The sequence below is a fragment of the Gadus morhua genome, chromosome 7 (assembly GCF_902167405.1).
Source record: "Gadus morhua chromosome 7, gadMor3.0, whole genome shotgun sequence".
Lineage (NCBI taxonomy): Eukaryota > Metazoa > Chordata > Actinopteri > Gadiformes > Gadidae > Gadus > Gadus morhua.
In genome coordinates this window covers 27,389,066-27,416,818 of record NC_044054.1, presented here as the reverse complement: position 1 = coordinate 27,416,818, position 27,753 = coordinate 27,389,066, and the positions used below count along the sequence as shown (strand labels likewise).

Below are 27,753 nucleotides of genomic sequence, written 5' to 3'. Positions count from 1 at the left end.
ACGTTGCTTATTACATGTGTAACGCCGCTGTAACAAGGACACTGTGCTATAAAGTGCGGCCACGGCGGTGCAGCTCCGGCCGTATGTATTGTAATGTCCTTCGGCGCTGCAGGGAGTCCTGATGAAGGTGGACGTGGAAGGGCAGATCAGGGTGAAGTGCTACATGCCCAGCTGCTTGGGTGAGTTCACACTTTTTAATTCCACTTAGCCTGATCATCAGTGGGAGAGGGAGGGAGGCGCCGGAGATTAAGGCCCCGTCCACACGAAGCCGATTTCATGGCGAAACCGCAAAGGTCTTGTACGGTTCGGCCTTCCGTCCACACGCCTGAAACCGACTGAAACCGCAAACCATGACGTCATCGCCCCACCCCTCGACCTTCTAGCCAATGGCTCTTAAGCCCGCTGAGTCTCAGAAATCACATGCGAGCATGCGCATAAGGGCAGCCTTTATGCGCATGCTCGCCTCTTCTTCTTATTTCATTTGTTCTGGATTTCTGTACCAGAAGAGGCGCCCCTTATGGGCCTGGAATGTGTACTACAGCGTTTCTACAGATCTACCCGGTTTCGCTTGGCTTCGTCTTTACGGAGATACTTTGAAACCGGATAGATCGAAACCGTAACGGTTTCGCCCGTTTCGGCTTCGTGTGAACGGTGTCTAAGGCCCCGTCCACACGAAGCCGATTTCATGGCGAAACCGCAAAGGTCTTGTACGGTTCGGCCTTCCGTCCACACGAAGCCGGCGAATCCGCTGACCGAAACCGCAAACTTCTGAAACCACCCTCGGAGGTGGTTTCAAATCTACCCGGTTTCGTTTTGGATTCGTGTGGACGCCTGAAACCGACTGAAACCGCAAACCATGACGTCATCGCCCCCCCCCCCTTCGATCCTCTAGCCAATGACTGTTAAGCCCGCGGAGTCTCACCCTTTATGCACATGCTCGCCTCTTTTCTTATTTATTTTCCTTCTGGATTACTGTAGCAGAAGCAGCGCCCCTTATGGGCCTGGCTTGTGTACTACACTGTTTCTACAGGTCTACCCGGTTTCGCTTGGCTTCGTCTTTACGGAGATACTTCGAAACCGGATAGATCGAAACCGTAACGGTTTCGCCCGTTTCGGCTTCGTGTGGACGGGGCCTAACTGAAACACCTGGTTTTCTCCCCTCCCCCTCCCCCTCCCCCTCCCCCTCCCCCTCCCCCTCCCCCACACCTCCCTTAAACCGCCTCTGTTACCCACTCCCCGCTATTATTATCCGGTGGAAAAGAGAGGCTGTTATTTTGTGCCCGCAATTAAAATGACTTCTCCGCATTGTACACTTCTCCACAAGTATGGTATTATGAGTGTGTGTGTTCCTGCACATGCAGGCACTCGCACACACGCGCACAGACGCTCACAACTCACACACAAACACACACACACACGCACACGCGCATGCACACACGCGCGCGCGCTAACATAATGGTGAACTCTCTCTTTCTCTCTCTCTCTCTCTCTCTCTCTCTCTGTCTGCTTGGGCGGACAGAGATGCGCATTGGTCTCAACGAAGAGTTCAGCATCGGCAAATCACAGCTTAGAGGTGAGGTTTAAACAAAGGACACACACGCACACACACACAGGACTCCCCCCCTCGACACATGCACACACTGAATCTTTACACATATTCGATATTATGCCTCTGAGAAAATCGACGTGGTTGTCGACTTAAAAAGTCAATTTGTATGAAGAGCATTTTGTTTTGTTATTTGCGTTCATAACGACCATGCTGTTGTTGTTCTAGATCGAATATAGAGAACGGGAAGAGTGACTATGATGCCCACATTATGCAAAATAATGGGAATAATGGGGAAGCCAAATGGTTCCATAATCGTATAATATCAATCATATGTTAGTTATTAAACCTGCTGAATACCCACTGCACTCCTCCATTTGGCAGAATAAAGCATTCTTCGTTATATTAGCAATAATTATTTCCCATCCCATTATATATATATTCAATAAAAAGCTTTGATTCATCTGTCTTCATTCGCTACAAATAAGGGGCTTGATACTATACAATATGGGTACTTAAAATACATTCACAATTTACTTATTTCGGCATAATACATCTTAACATTACATTGTCATGTTCAGTAGGGAAGTCTCTATTTCTATATTCCGTACTTTAATAGCAGATTTTCCATTTGATGTATTATCTCATTTTGTATTATCAACTTATTTAGTTAACAATGCCAATTTAGGGATAGGGTTAGACATTCTGCCATCGTTATTTATGTGTAGTCATCCATGAAGGCTGGAAAATAATTCAACATAATAGATTGTGGTCTTTAATTGGTATTGCCCTCTCACAAAAGTAATACATAGACTTTCATGATAGCCAGTTGTTTTGTCTTGATGAATGATAAGAGGGTTCCCTTAAAATGACCAAAACATGATGCCTCACGTTTGTGAAACGACATTCGATTTCCATATACTTCTTTGTTTGAACAGTTCCATGTTAGCATCCTAGCATCCTTGGCATCCACATAAGCTACATTAAGACTTGGCTGAGGTTGAAAGGCTAATGTTCTCTCTCTGTTTGTTCCCCCCGCTCCCAGGTTACGGTGCCGCTGTGCGGGTGGACGAGTGTAGCTTCCATCAAGCCGTCAAACTGGACGAGTTTGACCAGCACAGGATCCTCAAAGTCTGCCCCAGCCAGGGAGAGGTGATCCACACGCAATGAGTCCCCCTAACTTTCTTTTCTCTCTCTCTTTCTTTCTGTATTTTTTTCCCTTTTTGTTGTTTGGTTTGTTTTGTCCCCCGTCATTTCTTTCTTTATTTCTCCCTCTCCTCTCTTTGTGTATCTTAGGGTATTTGCAAAAAGCATTTCTCTCCTGCACTCACTCACTCTCACTCACACACGAAAGCGTACACACACTCCACTTATTTGCACAAATGCAAAACAAGTTTCGCTCGTCATCACGCAACTCATTTGTACATATCACCTTCCAACATCCTCTTCAACTTTGTTGTTTTCTCTCTCTCTCCCTCTCTCTTTCTCTCTCTCTCTCTCTCCCTCTCCCTCTCCCCCTCTCTCTCTCTCTCTCTCTCTCTCTCTCTCTCACTCTCACTCTCACTCTCACTCTCTCTCTCCCCATCCCCTCTCTGCCCTTGTTCCCTTCCTGTGTGCGTGCGTGCGCCTGCGTGCGTGCGTGTGCGTGTGTGCGTGCGTATGCAGCATGTGGTGATGCAGTACCTGCTGAGTGACGAGCTGCCGTCGGCTCCGCCCTTCCGCCTCTTCCCCACCATAGAGAGGGACAACGGGGGCAGGTAGGGGCTCCTCTCTCACCTCCCTCACATCAAAAAGACCCACAAACCCACAGACCCCATGGCGGAGATCCACAGACCCCATGGCGGAGACCCCCTCCAACCCGGGCAGGCTCCCCATGGGCCGAGCCGTTTGTTTCATGCTGATGATGATGATGATTAGAATAGGAATAATTCATCTCGAACTTGGCCTTTTGTAAGATCTGTCTAAAAGCGTCTCTCAGGGACCCTCTCAGAGCGGAGGACCCAAAGGGCATGGCCGTTTTATCGGTTTATCTGTCCTAATGTACTGGATGCAATTTAGTGTAAATCATTTTGACAAGGCGATAGTGGATGAATTAGGAGCCGTATTACGCGGCCACATGCTGTGGTCGGTCCGAAGCCGCCCTCCAGCCAAGAGGACGGCCGCTTCATCCAAAGCAGACATCAGAGTCGTTTTGGATAATGGAATATTATGACCTCATAACAACTGGCCATAAAAAAAAGTGCATCGACGATGACAATAAATATTCTGGACAACACAAAGCATCTTTGATAAGCACTGGTACCACTCTTTTTATGGAACAAAACACTGGAGGGGGAATGTTACGAGTCTTTCTGGTGATGTTTTCTCTCTCTCTCCTCTCCCCTCTCTCATCTCTCATCTGTCTACATTCTCTGTAGGCTCCTGATGTACTTGAAGCTACGCTGTGACCTCCCTCCAAAGAGGTAAATTCTCTTTCTTTCTCGACAAGAAAGCCTCTCTCTCTCTCTCTCTCTCTCTCTCTCTCTCTCTCTCTCTCTCTCTCTCTCTCTCTCTCTCTTCCCCCCCCCCCTCTCTATATCTTTCTGTTTGCGTTGTGCCTCTTCCATCAATCGGGTTGCCCTTATTCCCAGGGCTCTGTGTCTCCTCTCAACCTCCCACCGCCTCTCACTGTAAATAATGTCCGGCCCGATGCTGTGTTTACGTTGCGGCGAAGCATCTCAGAGCAAGATGAGCCAAGGCAAAGGTCGCTTGTGTTTACACGCACTGACGTGCACGTACAAACACACACACACACACACACACTCACACGGTATGTCCAAATGTATTCCTGCGAAGACACAGCATTTGACGCCAATGTTTGAATAATTATTTGATAAACACGATCGGCAAGTTTGCATTCGTCGGACGCTGGAAGTGCATGACATTCTTTCGGTTGGTGAAGTGAAGCCGTTCCTAAAAGCTGCGTCTGCCTCCGTCTCTCTCGCTCTCTCTTGCTCTCCCTCTCTCTCTCGCTCTCCCTCTCTCTCGCTCTCCCTCTCTCTCTCTTTCGCTCTCTCTTGCTCTCCCTCTCTCTCTCTCTCTCTTGCTCTCCCTCTCTCTCTCTCTCTCTCTCTCTCTCTCTCTCTCTCTCTTGCCCTCCCTCTCTCTCTCGCTCTCTCTTGCTCGCGCCTCTCTCTCTCTCTCTCTCTTGCTCTCTCTTGCTCTCCCTCTCTCTCTCCCTACCTCTGCCTCTCCCTCTCTCTCTCGCTCCCTTTTGTTCTCCCTCTCTCGCTCTCTCGCTCTCAGCTCCGCCATCAACGTGTCCGTGACGGTGCCTGTGCCTAAGGGATCCCTGAGGTGAGCTTGTCTGCTTTAAAAATCACAAATCCCACACAAACACACACTGACGCACTCTTTCAAATGAGCATCCGCTCAAAGAAACACACACACCCCGGAACACTTTGACTATGGAAATCAGTGTGCATGTAAAACCAGCATGAGAAACCAAACTAGCGACGGTGGGGAGGGGGGTGACCGCCCTTTGGCCCGTCACTATTAGGAGTTTTGTTCGTCTGGGGAGAATCATTTTAAAGTGAACCATGTCACATACCATTCACTCTGGTATTGTCGTGATTTATATTCTTGTTCAGCTCTGCTGTGTGTGTGTGCTGTGTGTGTTCTGTGTGTGTGTGTGTGTGTGTGCGTGTGCGTGTGTGTGCGTGCATGTTTTTACAAACAGCTTTTGTGGTGTGGTTGAGTTCACCCTTTTTGAGCAGGACTGAGACCTACTAGGCTGTTCACTGTATTTATACCAACCCTTTGCTAGGGATCTATTCGAAGGAATTCCATTAATAATACATGCATGCTTCCAGAGCAAGCTAAACAATGTATACCGTCTACAATAGCAGACCTATAGCAATAAATAAATAATAATAGACCTCAATGTCGTGGAATAGAAATGGACCCGGAGGCCATCTGTCAATCAAGGCTGAGTAACAAGGCTAGGATACAAAAAGAAATGTCAATATTTGTTTTTAGCTGATCCATAATCCTGTTAGGTGTAGTACTCTCTGGTGGGCTAGATAGTGTAGGGTGGTGGAGGTGGGGTTTAGGGGTTTGTCTTGCTCCACTCTCCACCCAGATGAATCCTATCCCCTCTGCGCTGATCCGTCCCCTGTAGAAGTGGAGATGTATCCATCGTTCTCGTACTCATCTCTGGAGAACCTTCTCCACTGCGGCAAGCCGTAGCTCTTCCCCATAGGGAAGGCTCCCCGTTGGAAGGCGGTTTCCTTATACACTTTAATCTTGTTGTCGTTTTTCGGCCCTTGGGTATATATACTTGTATTTTATTTTTTGGGGAGTATATCCCAGATGGGTCACTCACACACTGTTGTTAATAATAGAAATAAGAATAATCTTTATTATTATTATAGCACCATGACTATAGTGGCACTCCGTCTCACTCCTACTCGTCCTCTGTACCACCTGTTGGAGTCAGCTAACAGCGTTTGCAACGCGGGCGAAAAGACAAACAATGTTCCTTCATTTTTAAATGTTTACTTGAAAGTCTTCAAACAAAATACATGTCTTCAACGATATAAACTACGGTCGCACGGCCAAAAAACTGTGTAGCTTCGATCAATGTCAGACTCCAAACTGAATTACATTACTGCCGTTACCGTGAAAACTATACAGTGACGTCATTGCGTAAAAATCCCAAAACATAGAGAATAACATATTTGCCATTTATACCTCACTAAATTATGCATTTTAACAGTTTTACACATTATGAATTAACATAAAATTGCTATTAGCATTTTTTTTATCATTTTAAATTAAATATTTATCATAAATCAATTATCGGCATATTGTCTCTTACATTACAATGCAGCAAAAAGTACTGTACAAGAGAAAAGGCGCACAATCACAGTGGAGATCGGATGCATTTAAAAGAGCCGATCGAGAACCATGTGTGTCGGTGTGCTCCCGGTCCCCCAGCCTCTCTCAGGAGCTCAGCAGTCCGGACCAGAAGGCTGAGCTGAGGGCAGAGACCAGAGCGGTGCACTGGGACATCCCCCGCTTCCCCGGAGGAGCCCAGCTCTCTGCACTCTTTAAGGTGACGGGCCGCGCCCAAGCACTTACAAACACGCACGCACACAAAGCAAGATTTTCTAGTCTTAAACTCTGCCCACTCCACACGAGTGTTATACACCCACGGTTTCCGCACACTTCCAGGAAAACATGCTTCACAAACAGGCAAGGCCACTCCTGAATACGTGGGCAAGTGCTTTTACTTCTTACTGGAAGTCTAAATGCTTCTCCAAACGTGTTGAAATGGGGGGTTTACAGATAATGTCAAACAAGAAGTGCGCTGGGAGGTAGTGGATCTGCTTATATTAGGCACACGTCTAGTAGCTGGCTGAATGCCTATCAACAAGTTAGGTCTCTTGGTACACTTTAATGAAGGTTAGGATATCCTCTGGACATATCCACCTATGACAGGAATGTCGTGCTGAATTTGAATCGCATTTATTAATAGAATGAGGACCTATTTTCCTGTATTGATGAGGCTGCATTCTTGCAATCAGTTTCTGCAGTAGCTTGACTGTGTTTTGCAAGAAAATAGAAACCGGATGCCTGTTATTGTGGTTTCCATTGTTCCGGTAGAGTTCCCCAATAGTGATTAGAGACACGACATACATTGACCATGAATTTTTGTTATGTGTGTTATGTTACAAATGCATGTAGTAAATATATGAAATTCATCACAACAGAAATCTCAGGCTAACTTAAAGCACCAGGAAAGATTGTTCACCAAATCCATTTTAATGTCACGTCCTTTCAGTCTATCTCTTGCCTGTGGAGCTGGATGACGCTACGGCCTTTCGGACTTTGAGGAAGTACAAACTATACAACGTGAAAGCTCTTGACTGTTTCCAAGTCTGAGTTTATTAACTGACTGTGATGTATATTAAAATATTATTTTTCATATACTTTTGTTTTCTCTTCACATCTCCCGGGGTATACGGTAGGAGTGTAGTGGATACATCCCTCTGTGATGTGCCATTGTCATTTGACGTTTTTAGATCCTTTTGTAACTTTAAATAAAATTAAGAACCAGGCATCTTGTAGAGGAAGACATGGAAGTATTATGTCATTGGAGCCATTTAAAATGTGTTTCTAATGTACTTCAACTCTTGTTGATGTTGGATGTAATCAGTGAAAAGGATTTACATGAACAAAGTATTTAGCCTTTTATTACATGTGGGTTTGAGTTTGCATGTATGCGGTCTGTGCGTCTGTCCAACGCCTGTGATCCTTCTTTCCGTTCGTTCTCTTTCCCAGTTGGAGGTTCCAGGTCTGAGCTCAGCCTCCATGATGGAGGTGGGACCGGTGGGTCTGAGCTTCGAGCTGCCCAAGTACACCTGCACCGGACTGCAGATCCGCTTCCTCCGCCTGACCCCCGTCCAAGCCGGCTCGTCCCAGCGCTGGGTCCGCTACGTCACCCACTCAGACTCTTACACCATCAGGATATGAAAATAGAGTATTACTTTTGTTATTAAAGCTTATCCCCCTTTTGGGCTCTGCCACTTTGCTTTGATTAAATTGGTTCTTGTTTGAATAACCATTTTGATGTATAGCAATGGCCGGAAGTCAAACAAATACATGAGAACCATGACACTAGACTATTTAATAAAAACTAAGTGGGGAGAGCAAAATTGCTGATTGCAGCTTTAAGTTTATCTGATCATTTAAATTATTATTTTTTTAAAGAAGGAATTAAAACTATGTGTTCCCATATAAACGATCACCTGTTGTCTGACTGTATGTAACTGACCAAGGATTTGTAAATAAATGTGGTCATTGACCATTTGTGCAAATGTGACTTCAGCTCCACCACATAGACATACAACAGCATCACAGTAGAGAGCGGCTACTTGCACCCAAAATACACAAATTGACCACACATCGCCCCCATCACTTGCACGATTTTCGTCTCATTTCGTGTGTGTGTGTGTGTGTGTTCTTTACGTACATACACAACAATGACATTGTTTGCATGCAGCATTAACATCTCCGCCTCGACTCGGACAGCCCTTGCGCAACGCGAGCTGCTACTGTACACAACAAGACGCGCCGAAACCCAAGTTCCTGTCTTTGCGGAAGCGAACGAGGGACAAGGCGGTGCTGAATGCAATTAGCATATTAACTAGCGCTCGGGTGGATGTGCACAGATGTTAAAGGACAACGCGGTCGGAAAAAGAAAGCAGTTTTAGCGCAAGGACCGGGCTCATTTCTTGGTTATTCCCAGACTGCACGCCTGCCGTGGAGATGGGGGATAAGGCGGGCACCAGGTAGGCTGAATGCAGCTAACGCGGAGCCTCACGCACTTTGCTATGGCTAGCGCTGCTGCTGCAGGGGAGTGTGGCGTTAATCACGCTTTTCTATACGGTTCGGGGCGAGTGATGTGCCCGTTATAGGGAGATTTAGGGAAACTCAGTGTGGGAATGCCTCGGTATAATGTTGTTTTGGTCGCCTAATGCCCCTCTCTCCCGGGGGGAAGGCGAACGCATCTGGGTGGGGTTAGCTGACAAGCGACTAGCTAACGCGGCTATGTAGACAACGCCAACTGACAGTGGTTCGCTTCCTAATGCTGTGGTTGTAATGTGTGTTTATAGGAAGCCTGGGCATGGATAAGGGACGTTGCTTGGGGTTTCAGTGCATCGCTGTCCTTGTTTCGTCTTTAAGTAACGTTAGGGTGGATTTGTGATGCGTGTGTGGACGCCACTAGTTTGATCTATTTTTTGAGAGCAAAAATTGGCCATGGATGCACAATGGATATGTTGTGATCTGCACTTTGGCAATGATTTGATTTAGGTCTTGTAGTATTTCATCCATTCTCCGTTTTCGGATGCTTTGGGATTCCCTTTCCCACCCCCCGACATCATCCGTTATCCCCGTTGTGTTTGACTGCTCCTGCTGTCGGTATTTCCCATGTAATAACAATTGACTTAATGCATTGTAATTACTGAGCCATGAATTGATAGGACGGTGCCCTAAATAATAGAGCCTTTCTGTTCTATACATCACGATGACGTCTCTTTGACGTCCAGTGTCGCCGTCATCTTCCCCGCGGGGCTAATTCTGCTGAGACGCATGCCTAATGTAAACAAATAACAGATCCTCTGCGTCCGCCGATCACTGACTTCCTGCTGCTGACATCCAAAAATGTCCATCCTATGCACCTTTTTTAGTTGTTGTTTTTAACCTGAGATTTAGACGTGCAATTGTATTTTCAAAAGAAGGTGCGCAGCGACCTGACGTGTGCACGCTGTGTGTGTGTTTGTAACTGTGAATTAGGCTTGATAATATACCTATTAGCCTCACGTCGTATAACGTTAACAGAACGGACATGTGACGAATTAAACTACAATAGTCTACACGTTGCTCTGCCTGGCGTGTAGACTTAATGGCAAGTTAGACCTTTGGGCTATAACGTGGTTGTAGTGGTACGCTTCTGGTTAACAAAATGTCAATCTATTATTCAAAATTACAATTCATAGTATTCCCATTTACTGTGAATACTGAATATATAATTAATATGTGCACTCTGGCAATGGATTGCAAACCACTACATCTATTTAGTTATTATGATTGGTATGCATTCCATCTCTACTGCAAATGTAAGCAATCGCATTCCCTTTTCTGTAATTCCATCGGACAGAAACCAGCCTCTAAATTATGTATTGTTATGTTGAGGATTCAGTGTAATGTTGGTTAATCACACCCACATGTCTACAGATGGTTGTCGGATAAGTGTCATGGTACAATGATATTATCTCTCACTTTAAGCTGGTCGTTTGCATTATGGAGCTCATGTATTTGTACAGACCTACTCACTGTTTCCATAGATCTGTATTAGAAGAGTAGATAGTATTGCTGTAGAGTACCAAACAAACATGTGAAAAATGAACAGACCTTATGTAAACATCAGAGGACAGATGTTTGTAAGTCTCTTATTCGCAGGCAGATGCTGTGTATGTTAGACAAAAGATCATCGTAGATCAGACTACTCTTGGTGATCACTGAGGGCGAAGACTGCACAGGAGTGCCCAAAAGAATTCTAAACCGCTGCATGCGACTTGCAGACAGATATTGAGGAACTGAGGCGATGTTGTGCTAAAATAAGACATTGGTGCTATTGGGTCAGATGGCTGATAAACGACGATGCGGTGTGGCAGCGTGTCCATGGTTGTGGGCATCATGGACTGCGTAAGTTATCCCTATTAGCCGTCATCTCTGGGCCTCAGAAGGGCCGCGCCGAAGCCAAAAACAACCACAGTTAAACCGGAAATGTTCGCAATGACGACAGCCACCCCGGGGTGGGGTGAGTGAAACCTGGACAGAGCCTGTGAGAAGCTCTGGATCAGGTCCCGTAAGAACTAGACACCAAACCCTTTCCAAAGACTTAACTTAATGAAAGGATTTGCAATGCCTCATGAAATCCTCTTGCGACCGAGCCCCCAAAACTGAATGTCATCTCTGTATTTGTAGATGGCCTTACGGTGGGTCTTTTTGAAGCGAGTATCTAAAACACCTTTTTTAAAACCCCACAGAGAAGCAACTAATCCATGTTGGCTTCAACAATCGGCCGTGATGGTTTCCACTTCTCAATAATACTGGCACACCGACGGCACTTCTCGTGCCGTCGGTGTGTGAATGTGTGTATGAAATGGTTGATTGTGGGGCAATATTGTAAAGTGCTTTGGGTGGCCACTTGTTACAGAAAAAGAGCTATATAAATGCATTCCATTTACCATTTATATATACTATATATAATACAACACTTCAATAATGAACTGAATGCTTCCTGGTACCTATACCCTAACCCTATATATCACAACCAAACTGGTGGGGAAAAGCACCACTTTGGTTGTTTGGTCCGTAGGGAAGTTATAGGTCTACCAAGCTAAAGGTATACTAAGCGTGAGCCCTAGAGTTCTCTCAAACACAACCCTGTCTGGAGAGTGTGTTGAATGCGTGTCTACACATGCATGTCGACTATACCTCGTGGGACCTCATTCAATTACACTAACCTGGGTTCACACCGAGGACACGGGGACTTTATCCCGCAAGTGTAGCCAGCCAAACTGAAACCCCGAAGGGAAACGCACTCAGCACAACGGCACCAAAACGACGAGCTTAACGGAGGCGTGTTTACGTCTCGACAGAGCGTTGATACGACTCGAGAGGGGGCCATTCGGTTTGAATTAGTGCACATCAATGCGCCACTGCAAGCTTATGGTTCTCCTCCACACTGTCTATAGTCTTGTCTAATTGGGGTGGGACTGCGTTTAATCCCCGTGCTACGTAACATGTTTGTCGGGGCTGTGATCCGCCGACACCTGTGTTGCACATGTGTGTGTGAGTGATCATCATTAGTCACCTGCCACCGCCGCCAGGTGTCAGTGAGCCATGTTGGAGCATGACTGCCGTGATTCTCCCCCCCCCATCTCACTGGGGGCTATGGACAGAACTAGCCAACCCTGCTGTAGAGGATCCTCCATAAGGCTGCTCCAACTGTGGATGACCTCATGTCAGAGCTACAAAGACATATCGTATTCATTCGTTGTTCAAACTGAGTAGAATCGATTTTTTTCAGAATCTATGAGTAGCCAATGTTTTTGTTTTTGATTGTGTACACAATATCGGCGATCAATTAGTGATTACAATGATGTCAACAAATTAATTCAGCACTAATCTAATCCAGAGGTGGACAGTGTAAGTGTCGTGACTTCAAATGTTGTTGTTATGCCTGTGAACAGTGGGTAGGACTGAAAACGCTAGCACGCAGTTAATCTTCCAACCCCAGAGGATTTTTTATTTTACTGTTTACAGTTTTGATCAAAAAAAATTGGAGGCGGGTGGTGGCATGGCCATCAACCTCAAAGTTACAAACTATATGACATGGAGTTCTACGATAATGGATAACCACACACACACACACACACACACACACACACACACACACACACACACACACACACACACACACACACACACACACCACCTTTTCAGAATTAGTGACGGAGCATTCCATTATTCAACAGATGTGTGGCAGGCCTCTGAAATGTTTGACTACTCTGGGAAACAAAAATTGAGGTTTAAGCCGAAGGAAGTGATTTGAAGAACTATAACATTTGTTACTATCCCATAACGCAACAGGGGACCATGCTATTCGATGACTGTTCGAAGTGTCAGTCCATTTGTGCTACAAAGTCTGGGTTTGTTTGCACCTGCACTCTGAACCATTGGCGCAAAGCAGGCAAGAAATGTGTAAAAGAAAATAGTCTTTCCTGCCTGTCGGCTGTCAGACGGGGTAACAGAGTTCCTGCTGGTCGCCATCAACGCCGACCAGAATGTTTGCTTTTGGGGGGGAAGTGGAAACCTCTGCAATTTCTAGTTCCTGTTTTGTGGTATCAGTCATCACAGGAAGTAAACTTAAGTTACCCCATGAGAACTTCCTTTCTGCACTCATGCTAGTGCCAGGTTTCAGCCCTCGCCCGTGCTCACAGAGTGGACTTTGATACGGTCCACATTCCAGTGGTTTTCACTGTGGCCTGAGGAAATCCCAGTAATCATGGGAAACGATTTACCGCATGTCGTTTCAGTTGTCATTGCGTTCCCACTACTAGACAGGCGACGGGTGGACGCGTATTGAGTTTGCGGCCCGTGCTTTAGAACAACAACATCTTATTGTTAAAAGATGCTAAGCATGACCGCCACATGCAGGGGCCTGATAGCGTAGCGTCTTTCTGGAGTTGAGGCCTTCTGTTGTGCTCTAGTCTGACTCTGTTTGAAGAAGTTGAGCGACAAAAAACTTGAGTCATCTTCTTTTTTTTTTTCATCCCTTTCCTCTCTCTCCCACCCCCCCCACACACACACACACACACACACACACACACACACACACACACACACACACACACACACACACACACACACACACACACACACACACACACACACACACACACACACACACACACACACACAGCCACTCTCAAAACCACCGGGACATTAACTCTGTCCCTTAACTCTTCCACTGCCAGACGATTGGCCCAACACCCTCCTCTACCAGAATGGCAGTGTGCTGCCCGCAGTGTTGAACCAGCACGATACCGTACCACCTCCGCAGAAAGCACGTCCCCCTTCTATTTGATCTTCCAACGGTTTAAACCGCAGCAATCCTAAGGGTGACACAAAACTGTTGCGTCTTTCGGGGGCTTGTGTCGTGTGTAGACGTATGGGGTGGGGGTGGGGGGGGGGGGGGGGGGGGGGGATAGGTAATGTCACAGGCGTCACTCCAACAAGACTGTTGATCTATTATAGTAGGTTAAGGTAGTTGTTTGTTTTTGTCTTTTTACCCCCACTGGATGTGGGGCTGTGCAATGTCTGTGTGTTCTGAAATGTGTTTTGAAATGGAAGTGTTTTAGTCAATTCCCTCTTTTTCTCCCTCACTCTCGTCTTTCCAGAGTTTTCAAGAAATCCAGTCCCAACTGCAAGGTGAGTCCGGCTGCTGTCTCCGTCACTGGGAGTCACTGCATGTTGTCGTGGAATAAACGGACAACCGCTTCAAAACCGAGTCACGCTCAAACAATTATTGTTACACAAAACAAAAACGCCCTGTATTATGGAGTTTATAATTGAAGCCATAGACCGCTAAATAATAGTAATTGAATGTTAATCTAAGATGGTGTGTGTGTGTGTGTGTGTGTGTGTGTGTGTGTGTGTGTGTGTGTGTGTGTGTGTGTGTGTGTGTGTGTGTGTGTGTGTGTGTGTGTGTGTGTGTGTGTGTGTGTGTGTGTGTGTGTGTGTGTGTGTGTTGCCTCCTCCAGCTTACGGTGTACCTGGGGAAGAGAGACTTTGTGGACCACCTGGACCAGGTAGACCCCGTAGGTGAGTGACCCCGGAGCGGAGTCAGGGGGGCTCTGAGTAAGGTGGGGGGACGGGGGGCTCTGAGTAGGGTGGGGGGACGGGGGGCTACGAGTTGGTTGGGGGAGGGGGCTCTGAGTAGGGTCACGGAAGGGAATGTATTAAGTAATTAATTACACCATAACAGGCTGAAGAGGTTTACCCACAATGCATTCACAATGCAGTTTAACTAACTGCCTGTTGACCGTTGTGATTGGGCGTCCGAGCAAGGCCAAGATGTTCCGTAGGTTTTTACAAAGAACCACTTTATTCTAAAAGTTACAACTTTCACCAGTGGGAGAAGAACACCAATTCGGCGAAATGTATGATAACGAAATCGGCAAAGAAAAAGTAGAAAAAAAAAAATATGATTTAGTTAAATATGGAAGATTTCTATCTTGGAACTGTAGTTAAAATAGATGCTTGATGTATGACCTGGACTACAAAGTGCAGACACGAGCGGCTTCATAGCGGATGCAGGTTTTGTTATGTTTTTCATCCTGACACCAAATGTCTTTTCTGTTTTTGCTTTGACAGATGGCGTAATTCTGGTGGATCCCGAGTATCTAAAAGACCGGAAAGGTAGGGCGTGTTTCCGCTTGCCCGCCCACTGCCTTTCCACTCGGCTCCGTCTAACGGAAGCTATCACTTGCCGTCCCTTTTGTAGCAAGCGTTCACCCTCTCCCCTCCATCTTCCTCGTAGTCTTCGTCACTTTGACCTGCGCGTTCCGCTATGGCCGTGAGGACCTCGACGTCCTGGGCCTCTCCTTCCGGAAGGACCTCTACATCTCCACCTTTCAGGTACGACTTCACCTCGCCCAGGGATGTGGCCCCTGTCCACACATCCACATATCCCTGGAGCCCTGATGTTAATAATGATGGCGAACGAGTGTCTTAGTGGGTAGAGCGCCTACCATATAGGCTCAGTTCTTCCTCTTTATCTCACTACATAATAAAGCATAAAAATGCAAAAAAATATTAAATGCAAATTATTATAATGATGGTGAACAAGCCCAAGGGGTTGCACTTTCCTTTGCTTATTTTTTCGCATTTAATTGGGGAACAGTAAACTCAAACTCAGCCAGCATTAGTAAAGTTTTCCCGAAGCGCTTGGGGAAGACGAGCGTAAAACATCCCGGCCAGACACCAACGTTCTTTGACCGTCTCCCTGAACACCGGCTGGAGTCCCCACAGTGTTGACCAAATGGAGCTGTCAGAAAAGTGTTTTTAATAAGTGTATCTGTACACTGACTGACCGCCGTCGGAATACACTCATTCTCTGACCGCTCCATTTTGTCACTCGGATTAGTTTCTCTTGGGTAGGACAGCTCTGTAACGAGACAGGAAACGGGGCGTAACCCGTTCCCTTGGGGGTTTCTGATTCCCAACCCGGGCTCTGTCCGACTGCCCCCCCCCCCCCCCCCCCCTTATCCCTGATCCCAGATGAGGGATGAGGGTCTCTGGTCCTGGTTCTGTTGGTTGACCTGCGTTTGTGTTCCTGCAGGCGTTCCCGCCGGTCCCCGAGGAGAGTAAACCCAACAGCCGTCTTCAGGAGAGGCTGCTGAAGAAGCTGGGCCAGCATGCCCACCCGTTCTACTTCACTGTGAGCGCACACACACACACAGACACACACACACACACACACACACACACACACATACAAACGAGCACACGGGCGTGTGCTCGTTTGTATGTGTGTGTGTGCGTGTGTGTGTGACGTCATTGTCCGACCTGAACGGCATACGGTTTTCACATGTAGAGAAACAAAGAGGAACAACGTCTTATCTAGCCCTCTCTATGTGTACACAACTTTCAACACACCAGTACATGCATACATGCATACAAACAAACACTATGACCCCTGGGTTAATTGGGCCTGGGCGATGTATATTTTGGTATTTAACCGGGTCGCTCCCATTGAGAGTAAACCTCTCTTTATCACCATGCAACACCACAGAAGGAAACATCATTAACACAGTAATTAATGGCCTGTGAGGGCAGATCTGAAGGCATTCCTCGTGTACCACTCCGTGCCTCCAGCCCCATCCCCTCATTTGCTAACGAACCAAAACGCGCGTAGAGCTGTGAGCGACTGCGTAGCTAGCAGCATGGTAACGTTAAAGCACCGAGACGCCCGTGACGCCGGATCCGCCTCCCAACACTCGCCGCTCCATCCCCCTGGAGAAACCTTGGTTGCCATGACAGCCCGCGAGAGGTGGAACATTAACAAGGGACGCAGGGGCCGCTGAATCAGAGCAGCGCCAACCGATTCAAGGATTTGTCTTGTGTTGTATCGCAGTCGAGTGATCAGGGGAGAGAGGGAGGAGGTATACGCTGAATTAGGTCATGCCGTCACGCCGTACTGTGTTATTTAACCGCACTATCGTCGCTATTCACTTTCTCAATCGCCGTATTTGGGCAGGGATGGGAAAGTGGTACAGGTTCCGCGTTTCGATCCCAGATGTCCTACGCTGGGTTGGGTGAGCTCACCCCCTCACTGGCTCCTGGGACAGCACTGAAAGTCCGTGTCACCTACTTTGGATGAAGGGCGTCTGCAGCTCAATGATTTGCGGGGTGGGGGAGGGGATTTGAAAGCTGTTCTGCGTATTGAGCGTACCTCACCGGGGAATTTAGCTATTATTACACATTTATTACACGTACTGGTGCAGGATGGGGAGCTGTTGGTGGTCTGTGGTGGGACAGGGTGGGTGGTCTTGTACTGACCGTAGTTGTGCTCTCTGCTCCTCTTTCAGATTCCCCAGAACCTCCCATGTTCTGTCACACTCCAGCCAGGCCCCGAGGACACTGGGAAGGTACGACGCACGCACGCACGCACGCACGCACGCACGCACGCACGCACGCACGCACGCGCATGCATCTATAACACACTTCCCTGCATTAAACCTGATACACGCATAAAAACACACACGCATGAAACACACACGTACACATGAAGCACACGCACACAACCTTGCATGTAGAACCCTTTCCTTTTTGATTCACTCACTACAGCCAATATGTAACATTGTTTGTGCATGGTGAAAAACAACCCGGGAACATAATGCGATTGTGTTTCATCGCCTCTCTTGTCTCTGTGTAGGCCTGTGGCGTTGATTTTGAGATCAGAGCTTTCTGTGCCAAGTCAATAGAAGAGAAGATACACAAGCGGTGAGTGAGTCGTGTTTTAGAGATGAGATGGAGCAACCAGTTCATCGTATAAACTGGCACCAGTAGGAAGAGCCGACTGGAGCTGCAAGCGTTATTTGTAGGGCTGTCAGTTAAACGCGTTATTAACGGCGTTAACGCAAACCAATTTTAACGGCGTTAATTTGCTATGTTCAAGGCAGTATGTTTGTATGTTCATCGTTTGTATCTTCCTGATCAATATATGCCAATTTTGTTATCAATAAAAAAACATTTGCACAAGGCAAGCCGATGCACTTCTCCATGTTGATAAGAGCATTAAAATGAGAACAATTAATGGGACATAGAAATCAAGGGATATTTAGCATAGAAAAAATAATAATTCATAATTCAGTGGTTGACTCTGTAAATGATGTCGAAGAATTAACCAAGGCGCCGAAACGTGCCTTAAATGTGATGGTTTTGTCGTTCTTTTTCTTCAGTAGCAATGGATTATGTGTACCAGGATATAGGTCGAAAGTAATCGATAAATGATCAGAAGTACAATCCATTGGAATGGAATCCAATCATGTGTTGACTCAAGGTTTCCATAGTGTGCCCGTCTGCATACATGCACTCTGAAGATTTGCATGTTTGGGTGTTGGCTGTTCATTTGCATAGGTGCATAATCGGTTTATTTACGTGTGTGTTTGTATGCGACTGTGTGTTTTGTGTGTGTCTGTTTGTGCGTGTGTGTGTGTGTGCAGGAACTCTGTGCGTCTAGTCATCAGGAAGGTGCAGTACGCCCCTGAGAAGCCCGGCCCCCAGCCCATGGTGGAGACTACCCGCAGCTTCCTCATGTCGGACCGATCCCTGCACCTCGAGGCCTCGCTGGACAAAGAGGTACACACTGCGTCTCACAGACGCACACCGTCGCACACACGCATGCAATCTCACACACATGCAATCTCACACATGAACTGTCTGAAACACACGCACACTGTCACACACACACACACACACACACACACACACACACACACACACACACACACACACACACACACACACACACACACACACACATTGTCACACACGCACATTGACACACACACACATTGACACACACACACACACACACACACACACACATACACACACTCTCACATACACACACACATTGTCACACAAACTCCCCCACGCACACAGTCTTACACAAACACACCGTCTCACACACGCAGTATATTGTGGAAAAACCTACTCATTTCACAAATGTCTGATCACTCACTAAAGAAATGTGTACACACACACTCACACACTCTCATAAGCCATGTACACGCTCCGTGACTCACTGGCACACTCACAGAACATAAGGTTGAGTGACAAATCTCCAGCTGCCCGCTCATGACTAACTGACATTAATAACTTGGACTATTCCCATACTATAATAATAATAATACTATAATCATACTATACTAGAACATTATACAAGAATATTTACACCGAAATTGTACATATTGTGTGTGTGTGTGTGTGTGTGTGTGTGTGTGTGTGTGCGTGTGTAGCTGTATTACCACGGGGAGCCCATCAGCGTCAATGTCCACGTCACAAACAACTCCACCAAGACCGTCAAGAGAGTCAAGATCTCCGGTACCTCCTTATGTCCTTCTCCTGTCCTTCTTCTCCCCACCTCCTTATTTCCTCCCTACTGTCGTTCTGCTCTCTATCTCCTTCCTTCCTTCTATCCTCCCTCCTCCTGTCTTTCTGCTCTCCCTCTCTCTCTCCCCATCCTCCCCCCTCCTGTCCCCCTCTCTCCCTCCATCCTCCCCCCTCCTGTCCCTCTCTCTCCCTCCCTCCTCCCCCCTCCCCTCCCTCCCTCCTCCCCCCTGCTGTGGGGCTGCTCTGCACCGCTGCAGTGCGTGGTGGTAGCTGTGAGTATGCTAGTAGCACGGCGTGGGCCCACCATCCCACCTCTCTGTGGATGTCTTCCTCCTACTCAGGGCCCGGGGCCCTCTCTGCTCTTACTCACTGCTTTTTGTGGTGGTTCTTCTGGTCGACATTTTAATATCTGCCTTTCTGAACGCGCATATTCATCTTCTCCTTCTCTTGATTCTCCCCCCATGCCAACCCCATAATGCCTCTACAAGATGTAGTGTATAACACATCGCTATCTTGAATCAAAGCATGTTAAAACATACAAGTACTTTTATATCCCAGTGGATTGACTCCCCCCTCTCCCTCTCCCTCCCTTGTCCTCCCCCCCTCAAGTCCGCCAGTACGCAGACATCTGTCTGTTCAGCACGGCCCAGTACAAGTGTCCAGTGGCCCAGCAGGAAGCCGAGTAAGTATTCTCCCATCATGCCTTGCTTCACCTAGGAACGCCATCGTACCGGGGTGGAAGTGTGCATCGGAGTTAGCTGTTAGATCAGGGATCTAAAGATTAGTGAGACCAATGAAAACTTATGGCCGGATTTTGAGATACTGTGTGTGATTGTGAGGGTCCGTCCCCCCGCCCCCACAGTGACCAGGTGTCGTCCAGCTCTACGTTCTGCAAGGTGTACACCCTGATCCCCACCCTGGACAAGAACCGGGAGAAAAGAGGCCTGGCTCTGGACGGCAAGCTCAAACACGAGGACACCAACCTGGCCTCCTCCACCATGTGAGCGCACACACACGCGCACACGCACACACGCACTCACACCCCCTCCTCCACCATATGAGCACACACACACCTCCATCATGTACGCACAAACCTCTACCATGTGAGGCTGAGCACACAAACACCTCTACCATGTACACATACACACACCTCTACCATGTACACATACACACACCTCTACCATGTACACACACACACACCTCTACCATGTACACACACACACACACACACACCTCTACCATGTGTGAACACACACACACACCTATGCACACCTCCACCATGAACACACACGTCAACCATTTGAGAACACACACCAGGACTCCACCGTGCAGAAACACATGTAGACAGACACACGTACACACACACACACACACATACACCATGTACACACACACACCGTGTACAGACACACAAATTACAGAGTGAATAGGGTTCACACCTATTCACGGTAACAGTGAAGACACACATGACACGGTGACATTTTGTCATCGGCGCTGTGGTGTAAACGCACGCAGACAAGGGTTGAGCGTAATCCACAGAAACCCCATAAAGAGCATCTTTTGGGAGTTGCTTTTTTCTTTTTCGTGTGACTCGGCACAAAGCAGAGCTAGACAAGAAAGAACTGGTTGAGTGGACACGCGGTCAGGCTTTTAGCTAGTTGAAAGTTCAAACTAACTTTTTCACAACGTCACATTTTGTTTTTTGTTTGTCACAAACTAAAATGTCGCGTAGACTAGGTTGTGTACTGGGAGCTTGACACACACACACACACACACACACACACACACACACACACACACACACACACACACACACACACACACACACACACACACACACACACACACACACACACACACACACACACACACACACACACACACACACACACACACACACACACACGCTAGTTGACTCTCTGTCTCTTTCTCTCTGAAATGTTGTTGATCTCAGCACATTCACATGTGACACGCAACCCTATACTCAACCTTTTAAAACAGTAACTAACAGTGTTCCTTCCTTCCTTCCTCCCTGTGTCTCTCCCTCACTCTCTCCCCCTCTCTCGCTCTCTCAGAGTCAAGGATGTCACCAACAAGGAGGTTCTTGGCATCCTGGTATCCTACAGGGTCAAAGTCAAGTTGGTGGTGTCGCGCGGAGGGTAGGGTTACACACACACACACACACACACACACACACACACACACACACACACACACACACACACACACACACACACACTGTTTCGTGTGCAAGACGCATGCAGTAGAACGTTGCCGCCTTTGCGAAAGAAGCACATTAGGTTGATCAATGGAGCCGCGTCGATGCGCTCCTCTTTGGGCCAGAGCGCACTGTAGAGATCTCTATCTGCAGGGCTCGTCCGCTCAGCTCCATTGCCTCCAATTCTGCAGATGAAAACTAGATGACTTATTGTCCGACAGTGTGCATTTGGGTTGAGCAGAGAGAAGCCAGTATGGATTGCGGCTTTCTCAGGCCGGCTATGTATTCCACTCACCGTTGAAGGTGATGATGGACTTTACTTTAATAGATCAATACATCTCATCTCAGTACTAATTTCTATAATGATGATAATAATCTTAATCGTAGTTGATGATACATTAATGAAGGGTTACATTTCATGAGAACCCAAATGGTTCCAGTGCTGTGCTTGGGAGTGTTTAAAGTGTAAATGCTAATATTGTGCTCAAATGCAAATTGTCTAATCAAATTAGGTTACGACGTTCTCTTCCTTTCTTATGTTTGAAGCACATAAATGATCAAATTAGACCCTAATCACAACACCAAATCGGCAACAAAGCTATTATTGGAAACAGGAAATTGGCCATACATCTAATTTAATGATCCAGAATCAATGCAACCGGCAGGGGGCGCAAGTTGTCTCTTAATGCAAGCACTCCTGTATTAAATAGTACTCCTTTTTCTCCCTTCTTACCCCCCCTTTGGTTCGTGATTTCTTTGCTTCCTTAGTTCCCCCCTCGCCTTTTTAGTAAGCGATTGGGTTGCCATGCTTTGCTTCCACATCCCTCTTGTTCAGAGCTCGGGTTGCCATGTGTTGCTTTATCATCCCCTCTTCTGCATCCTCATGCTTTGCCGTGTGTCGCTTGTGCGCTTTTCTAATGTTTTTTTTGTTTTAAAATTCTGGATCCCAATTGTGCTTTTTTTTTTTTTTTGTCTTTTGTTGTTGACCTTTTTGCTCCTTATCTCATCTTCCTTCTCCTGTGGCGTTATGTGTTTCTCTCCTTGTGTCTGTCCCTGAACCCCACCCCCTGCCCGGTTGGCATCAGGCTTCTGAGTGGCATACTGGAGAGGTAAATGTTCCAGGCCACTGGTTCTAGTGTGTCTTCTCTGCTTCCGCTTCAGCTCTCTCTCTCTCTCTCTCTCTCTCTCTCTCTCTCTCTCTCTCTCTCTCTCTCTCTCTCTCTCTCTCTCTCTCTCTCTCTCTCTCTCTCTCTCTCTCTCTCTCTCTCTCTCTCTCTCTCTCTCTCTCTCTCTCTCTCTCTCTCTCTCTCTCTCTCTCTCTCTCTCTCTCTCTCTCTCTCTCTCTCTCTCTCTCTCTCTCTCTCTCTCTCTCTCTCTCTCTCTCTCTCTCTCTCTCTCTCAAAAAATGCCCCAACTTCCATAACTGATGCATACTAGCCAACTTCAGCTGTTCACCCTCAGCTATAGCTCCATGTTTTTATTCTTCGATTCATACAAAAGGAATTGCTCACGGAATAGCATAAGAATATTTCCCTGACAAAATGGACATTAGTTTGTTGGCTTCTGGGCTGTTGCGTGACCTGTGTGTGTGTGTGTTTGTGTTTCCCCTCCGGGTCACTCTCTCTCTCCTCTTCCTCCTCCTCCTCCTCCTCCAGAGACGTATCGGTGGAGCTGCCCTTTGTGCTCATGCACCCCAAGCCCATAGACCCGCCCATGTCCCGCCCGCAGTCTGGTACGTACCCTCCCCCACCTCCTGCTCTGAGCCGGGTCCTTCCACTGGAGCAGTCTGCTCTGACCAGGAGTTGAATTAAGGTCAGACTTGTTGCAGGATGGTCGTGCTGCTTCGGAAATGCTCTTTCTTTTTTAATTGATCATCAGGGCTACACGCTGTAGTCCGAGTTAGTCTGTGTTTTATTTCTAAGTCTTTATTTAAACCATATTAGTCTGTATTGAGACTAACAAAGATGTCTGCTTTTCAAAGGTCTGTGCAGATTTTTGATTTTTTACATTTTTTTTTTATTTATAGACATTGCGATCATTATGTCAATATTTCAAACATCGTCATATACGATATCATAGCGTATTGTGACAACCCTAACACAATGGAGACAGTGGGGCTGTTTCCATGGAGACGGTGCTCTTATTTACATTTGTGTGTGTGTGTGTTACAGCTGTACCAGACCTGGACCCACCCATTGACACCAACTTGATAGAATTTGAGACCAAGTGAGTACGCAGTCTGACCCCCTCCCTACACAGAACCACCTTATTCTCTCCGTAGAACATACCAGAGCACCATCATTAGCAGTCACCTCGTCATGTACGCCGTCATCTCGGGTAGGTTATTGCTTCGGCGTTGCGAAAGAGTTTATTCAGTAAAGTGCAGTTGTGACTTTTTTTTTTTTCCTTTAGAAAAAGTTGTGTCTTCTGATAAGCTTGGGTGACAAAAAGTCCTCGTGGGAAAGCTGTGCTTTTAAAACGACTACGTGGGTTGATTTAAAGTGGACACTCCCCTGCCACGGTCTCAGTGCGAAAGCACTTCTGTCGCACTTCTGCTAGTGCGTGCTCCTGTTGCTTTCCATTGAGTCAGGGCTCTATGACCGTTCGGGCTTCCGCTTTTTCTGACGCGTCGCATCAACGTTTGATTTTAGCGTCAAACGATCACAAGATTAACCTAATTTTTTCGAAATGATTTATAGAAAGTGCGGAACAACTCGACACATCTGTATATCATTTTTGATTGGAAGAATTTTCTTTTGGACCATTATGTGTTTGTTTTTTTCACAGTTACAACGTTTTTTTTGGTGGACTTGGTGAATAAATATACATCATGTTTTCAAACTCAAAAATAATCGTTTGAATAGTCGTGATTTCAATATTGACCAAAATAATCGTGATTATGATTTTTCCCATAATCGAGCAGCCCTACTGGTAACCGCAAACTTTGAATAACCGTAACAATAACCCAATGGCGGGCAATTAGGATCCATTTTTACATCTTATCCGACTTTTTTTAAAAACGTCGGATGAGATGTGATTCACCAGGTGACGTAAATCAAAAGTTGAGGCGACACATTATAAGTGGCGATTTGGACCAGGATCGATCCATAGCACACATAGCGTCCCTCTCCCCGTGTAATCAGTGGCGGTAGGCGAGGGCGTCGACGTGTCGTCCCCTAGCAGGGAGGCTGACACTCTCTCCTCTCCTTCACAGCAGCAGTATCACCCAGGACGACGACTTCGTCTTCGAGGACTTCGCCCGTCTGCGGCTCAAGGGCATGGTGGATGACAAGGAGGAGGACTGCTAGGAGAGCGCGCGCACAGACACACACACACACACACGCACACGCACACGCACACATAACACGCACACACATACACAACCACACGCACGCATAAACACACACACACACGCATACTCAAACATCGTATACACGGGCGCATACACAGTCCCGAGTTATGAAACACAAGAGGAAACATTTCACAAGTAATGCGCATCCACCCCCCAGCACTGGGGGCTGATCGGCCGGCGGAGGGCCCGTGGGGGTCCGTGGGGGGGGGGTCCGCGGGCCGAGGGGACTTCCAGCGGGCGGGTCTCTCGCCCCTGCTCGTTGCCCCGCGGCCGTTCGTTGTGCTGCCAATGTTCTGTCTCCACACCCCCCCCCCCCCCCCCCCCCATCGCCCTCTCTCTCTGTCTCTGTCTCACTCGCCCTCTCTTCTCTTCCCCGGACAGGGGTCTCTGTGGGCGGGGTGGATTGATTGACAGGGTGGTTGGATTGACAGGAGGGTTTGATTGGCAGGGAGTCCCGGCCGGGCTTGTGTAGTCGGTGGAGGATTAGGTTTGGGGAGGGTTTTCTCTTTTGGTCGGGATTATTATTATTTGTTCACAACAAGACTTCTGAAGTGTCTTAGGTCTAGTGTCTTAAGTCTTGTGTCTTAGGTCTAGTGTCTTAGGTCGAGCCAAAGCGCAAAACACAGGGGTTGGCGTCCAGGGACGGCGTCCGTGAGGAAATGGCTTGTGTGTGTGTCCCCCCCCCCCTCCCCACACCATGCCACACACACACACACTTATGCTAATCATAGCCAGGGCTTTTAATTGCAAAACCAAACAAGAAAAGGGGCACCGAAACTAATATTGGCTCAAGTAGCCATATCCCGCCCCCCACTAACCCCCCACCCCTTTCCGAAAAATGGATTCAAATTTGCCAATTTCCGGTCTCCAAAGAGAGCGGTGAAGCTGATTGGGTCCTAGAAGTACTTTAAGTATTGATCCCTTCAGGAGCCAAAAGAAAAACGTTGTTTTTAAGATAGAGCGCGTCGAGCAGCAAGCATTTGTGCTAAAAAAAATAAAATGTCCAACTCTTTCTACAACTTGTCAATTGCCGTCTTATTACAAGATCAATATATGAAACGGTCAAGATGATATTTTACAAATCGCTAATGACCGCTGTTCTATACAGCGACTCATGAAGGCAGGATGTTTTGAACCCGGTCCGGATGGGACAGGTGCAAGCGTTGATTTGCAGGATTTCACCAGCATTCCCATTCTGCCCTGTTTTCCAAGCGTTCCAAGCGTGCTTTCCAAGCGTTATTTTCTGTATAAAACGAATAGACACGTCTACTGCTGCAGCAGCCAGTCCACTAGCATTTCAGCTGCTGTTTAAGCTCCCTCAATAACCTCCACACAGACACAGACACACACACTTTTCCACCTTGTCCTCAGCCACAGTTATAGCTGCACTTTACACCCGAGACTCTTGAGTCACCCGCTGTGGAACGGACTCTAACTGAGACGAGTGTTTTGGCTAGGGACACGCACTTCCTGGGTGCATTAGTGGCAGACACCTGACCAGACTAGACCACGACTATCACGACTCGAGATTTTCCACGAGCCGGTCCTTTTGATCGACGGCTCACCCCGAGACCTGGACCATCTGTGACGCGAGTAATGCAGACCGGGTCCCCGACTCTGGTCTAAAAGGGCACACCCTCGCCGCCGCCGCCCCCCCCCCCCCCCCCCCCTCCAAAATGCTTGCTTACAGCACAACCACCACTTTCTTTCCATGTCCACGTTCTCCCGACCCGCGGCCCTAAAACCCGGGATTGAGCCGAGCGTCTGAGCGGCTGCATGATGGCGGCTGTGGGATGCTGCGCTAGCATAAAGGTGAGGTTCGTGTCGGTCCGCAGGCCTCTACTGCTTCGTGTCGTGTCGTTCTCAGCATGAATGTCGATAGCCGTCAGTCGTTAACATGTTTTGCGTGGTTATCCCTGAGATGTACGTCGCCCCCGTGTGGCTCACACGGGCGCTGCCGTTTAGGATTGTTTTCTTCTCTCATTGGACGATACCCCAAAGTCTATTCTTGTTTTAGTTTTTTTTTGGTTTTATTTGTTTCCCGAGGAATTGAAGGATGCTTTTTTGTTTCTTTTGTCACGTATATGCATCAATTTCCTCCCCCCCCCCCCTTTTTTTTTTCTTTTTTTTGTATATCGCGCAAAGGAAGCTAGAGTCTGCCTTGTTTCACAGTCTGTTGTAATATAACTCCCATTTCATATGCTCACGGAAAATTTAAAAAGAAAAAGAAGAGCCTTCGGTCCGGACAGGAGGCGGTGGCTCTAGAAACAGTCACGCTTGCATTTGCTTTAGTTTTAGTTTTAGTTTCGTTCTCTCTTCAGCCACAAACCACTTAGATTTACTCAGTCTGTAACTTTAAATTCATAATAATAATAAAATAAAAAACCCTACGAAGTAACAGCGGGATAAATATGAAGCATGTTCTGTTTAGTTTACTTCTTCCAAGCGGTGCTGTGACGCATACGAGCTGTGATCGTTGTCCTCTCTATCATCGTACGTCTGTGCGGTTTTCTGTCGCGGCGCCTCTGCTGAGTGGACATGTTTTGAACGAGTGCCATGTCCACTGGCCTTTTTCATTCTTTTTTTGTTTTATTTCTTCGATGCTCGCCATTTATGTCTGTAAACACAGGAAGTCATTTCTGCTGATGGGACGTATGCCAGAAAAAAAAAAGATATATGATTATTATGATTATATATTATTATTATTATTATTATTATTGCTATGATTATTATTATTATTGTTATTAACTGTTATCACCATTATTACTTCTATTGTATCATAATTGAAACCATGATTATTCTCGTAATCACTGAAGAAAATCTAATGTTTTTGCCATTTCATTTATTTTTATTTTAGATTTTTATTTTCTATTTTTATTAAAGTTTAAATGAGCTAACCTA

General features: G+C 46.9%; 2 protein-coding genes and 1 long non-coding RNA gene across 4 annotated transcripts in view; 2 read left to right on the top strand and 1 right to left on the bottom strand.

Moving 5' to 3' along the window:
• The window catches only part of ap4m1 (adaptor related protein complex 4 subunit mu 1), a 12,081-nt gene extending 3,687 nt beyond the window's left edge, over positions 1 to 8,394 (top strand). Inside the window, exons 9-16 of the mRNA XM_030361805.1 lie at positions 113 to 179; positions 1,520 to 1,573; positions 2,592 to 2,698; positions 3,212 to 3,303; positions 3,964 to 4,008; positions 4,832 to 4,882; positions 6,524 to 6,641; positions 7,871 to 8,394. Coding sequence (XP_030217665.1) covers positions 113 to 179; positions 1,520 to 1,573; positions 2,592 to 2,698; positions 3,212 to 3,303; positions 3,964 to 4,008; positions 4,832 to 4,882; positions 6,524 to 6,641; positions 7,871 to 8,062 — 726 coding nt within the window. The 3' untranslated portion in view covers positions 8,063 to 8,394. The remainder of the gene's footprint in view (positions 1 to 112; positions 180 to 1,519; positions 1,574 to 2,591; positions 2,699 to 3,211; positions 3,304 to 3,963; positions 4,009 to 4,831; positions 4,883 to 6,523; positions 6,642 to 7,870) is intronic.
• Positions 7,337 to 10,944, bottom strand: LOC115547546 (uncharacterized). The gene is made up of 2 exons (XR_003977383.1): positions 10,505 to 10,944; positions 7,337 to 8,042 (listed from the first exon to the last, which is right to left on the bottom strand). It is a non-coding gene; the product is annotated as an uncharacterized LOC115547546 (long non-coding RNA).
• Positions 8,591 to 27,753, top strand: arrb2a (arrestin, beta 2a). 2 transcript variants are annotated; one of them, XM_030361806.1, is made up of 17 exons: positions 8,591 to 8,880; positions 14,062 to 14,092; positions 14,425 to 14,485; positions 15,038 to 15,082; positions 15,204 to 15,301; positions 16,005 to 16,103; positions 17,254 to 17,313; positions 17,601 to 17,668; positions 18,391 to 18,526; positions 19,189 to 19,273; positions 19,892 to 19,964; positions 20,145 to 20,282; positions 21,358 to 21,441; positions 22,586 to 22,609; positions 23,156 to 23,232; positions 23,672 to 23,726; positions 24,715 to 27,753. In XM_030361806.1, exons 1-17 carry the CDS (start codon positions 8,858 to 8,860, stop codon positions 24,806 to 24,808), a joined length of 1,251 nt encoding a protein of 416 aa, XP_030217666.1. In that variant the 5' UTR covers positions 8,591 to 8,857; the 3' UTR covers positions 24,809 to 27,753. The 2 variants fall into 2 exon arrangements, with proteins under 2 accessions (XP_030217666.1, XP_030217667.1); XM_030361807.1 differs by lacking the exon at positions 22,586 to 22,609.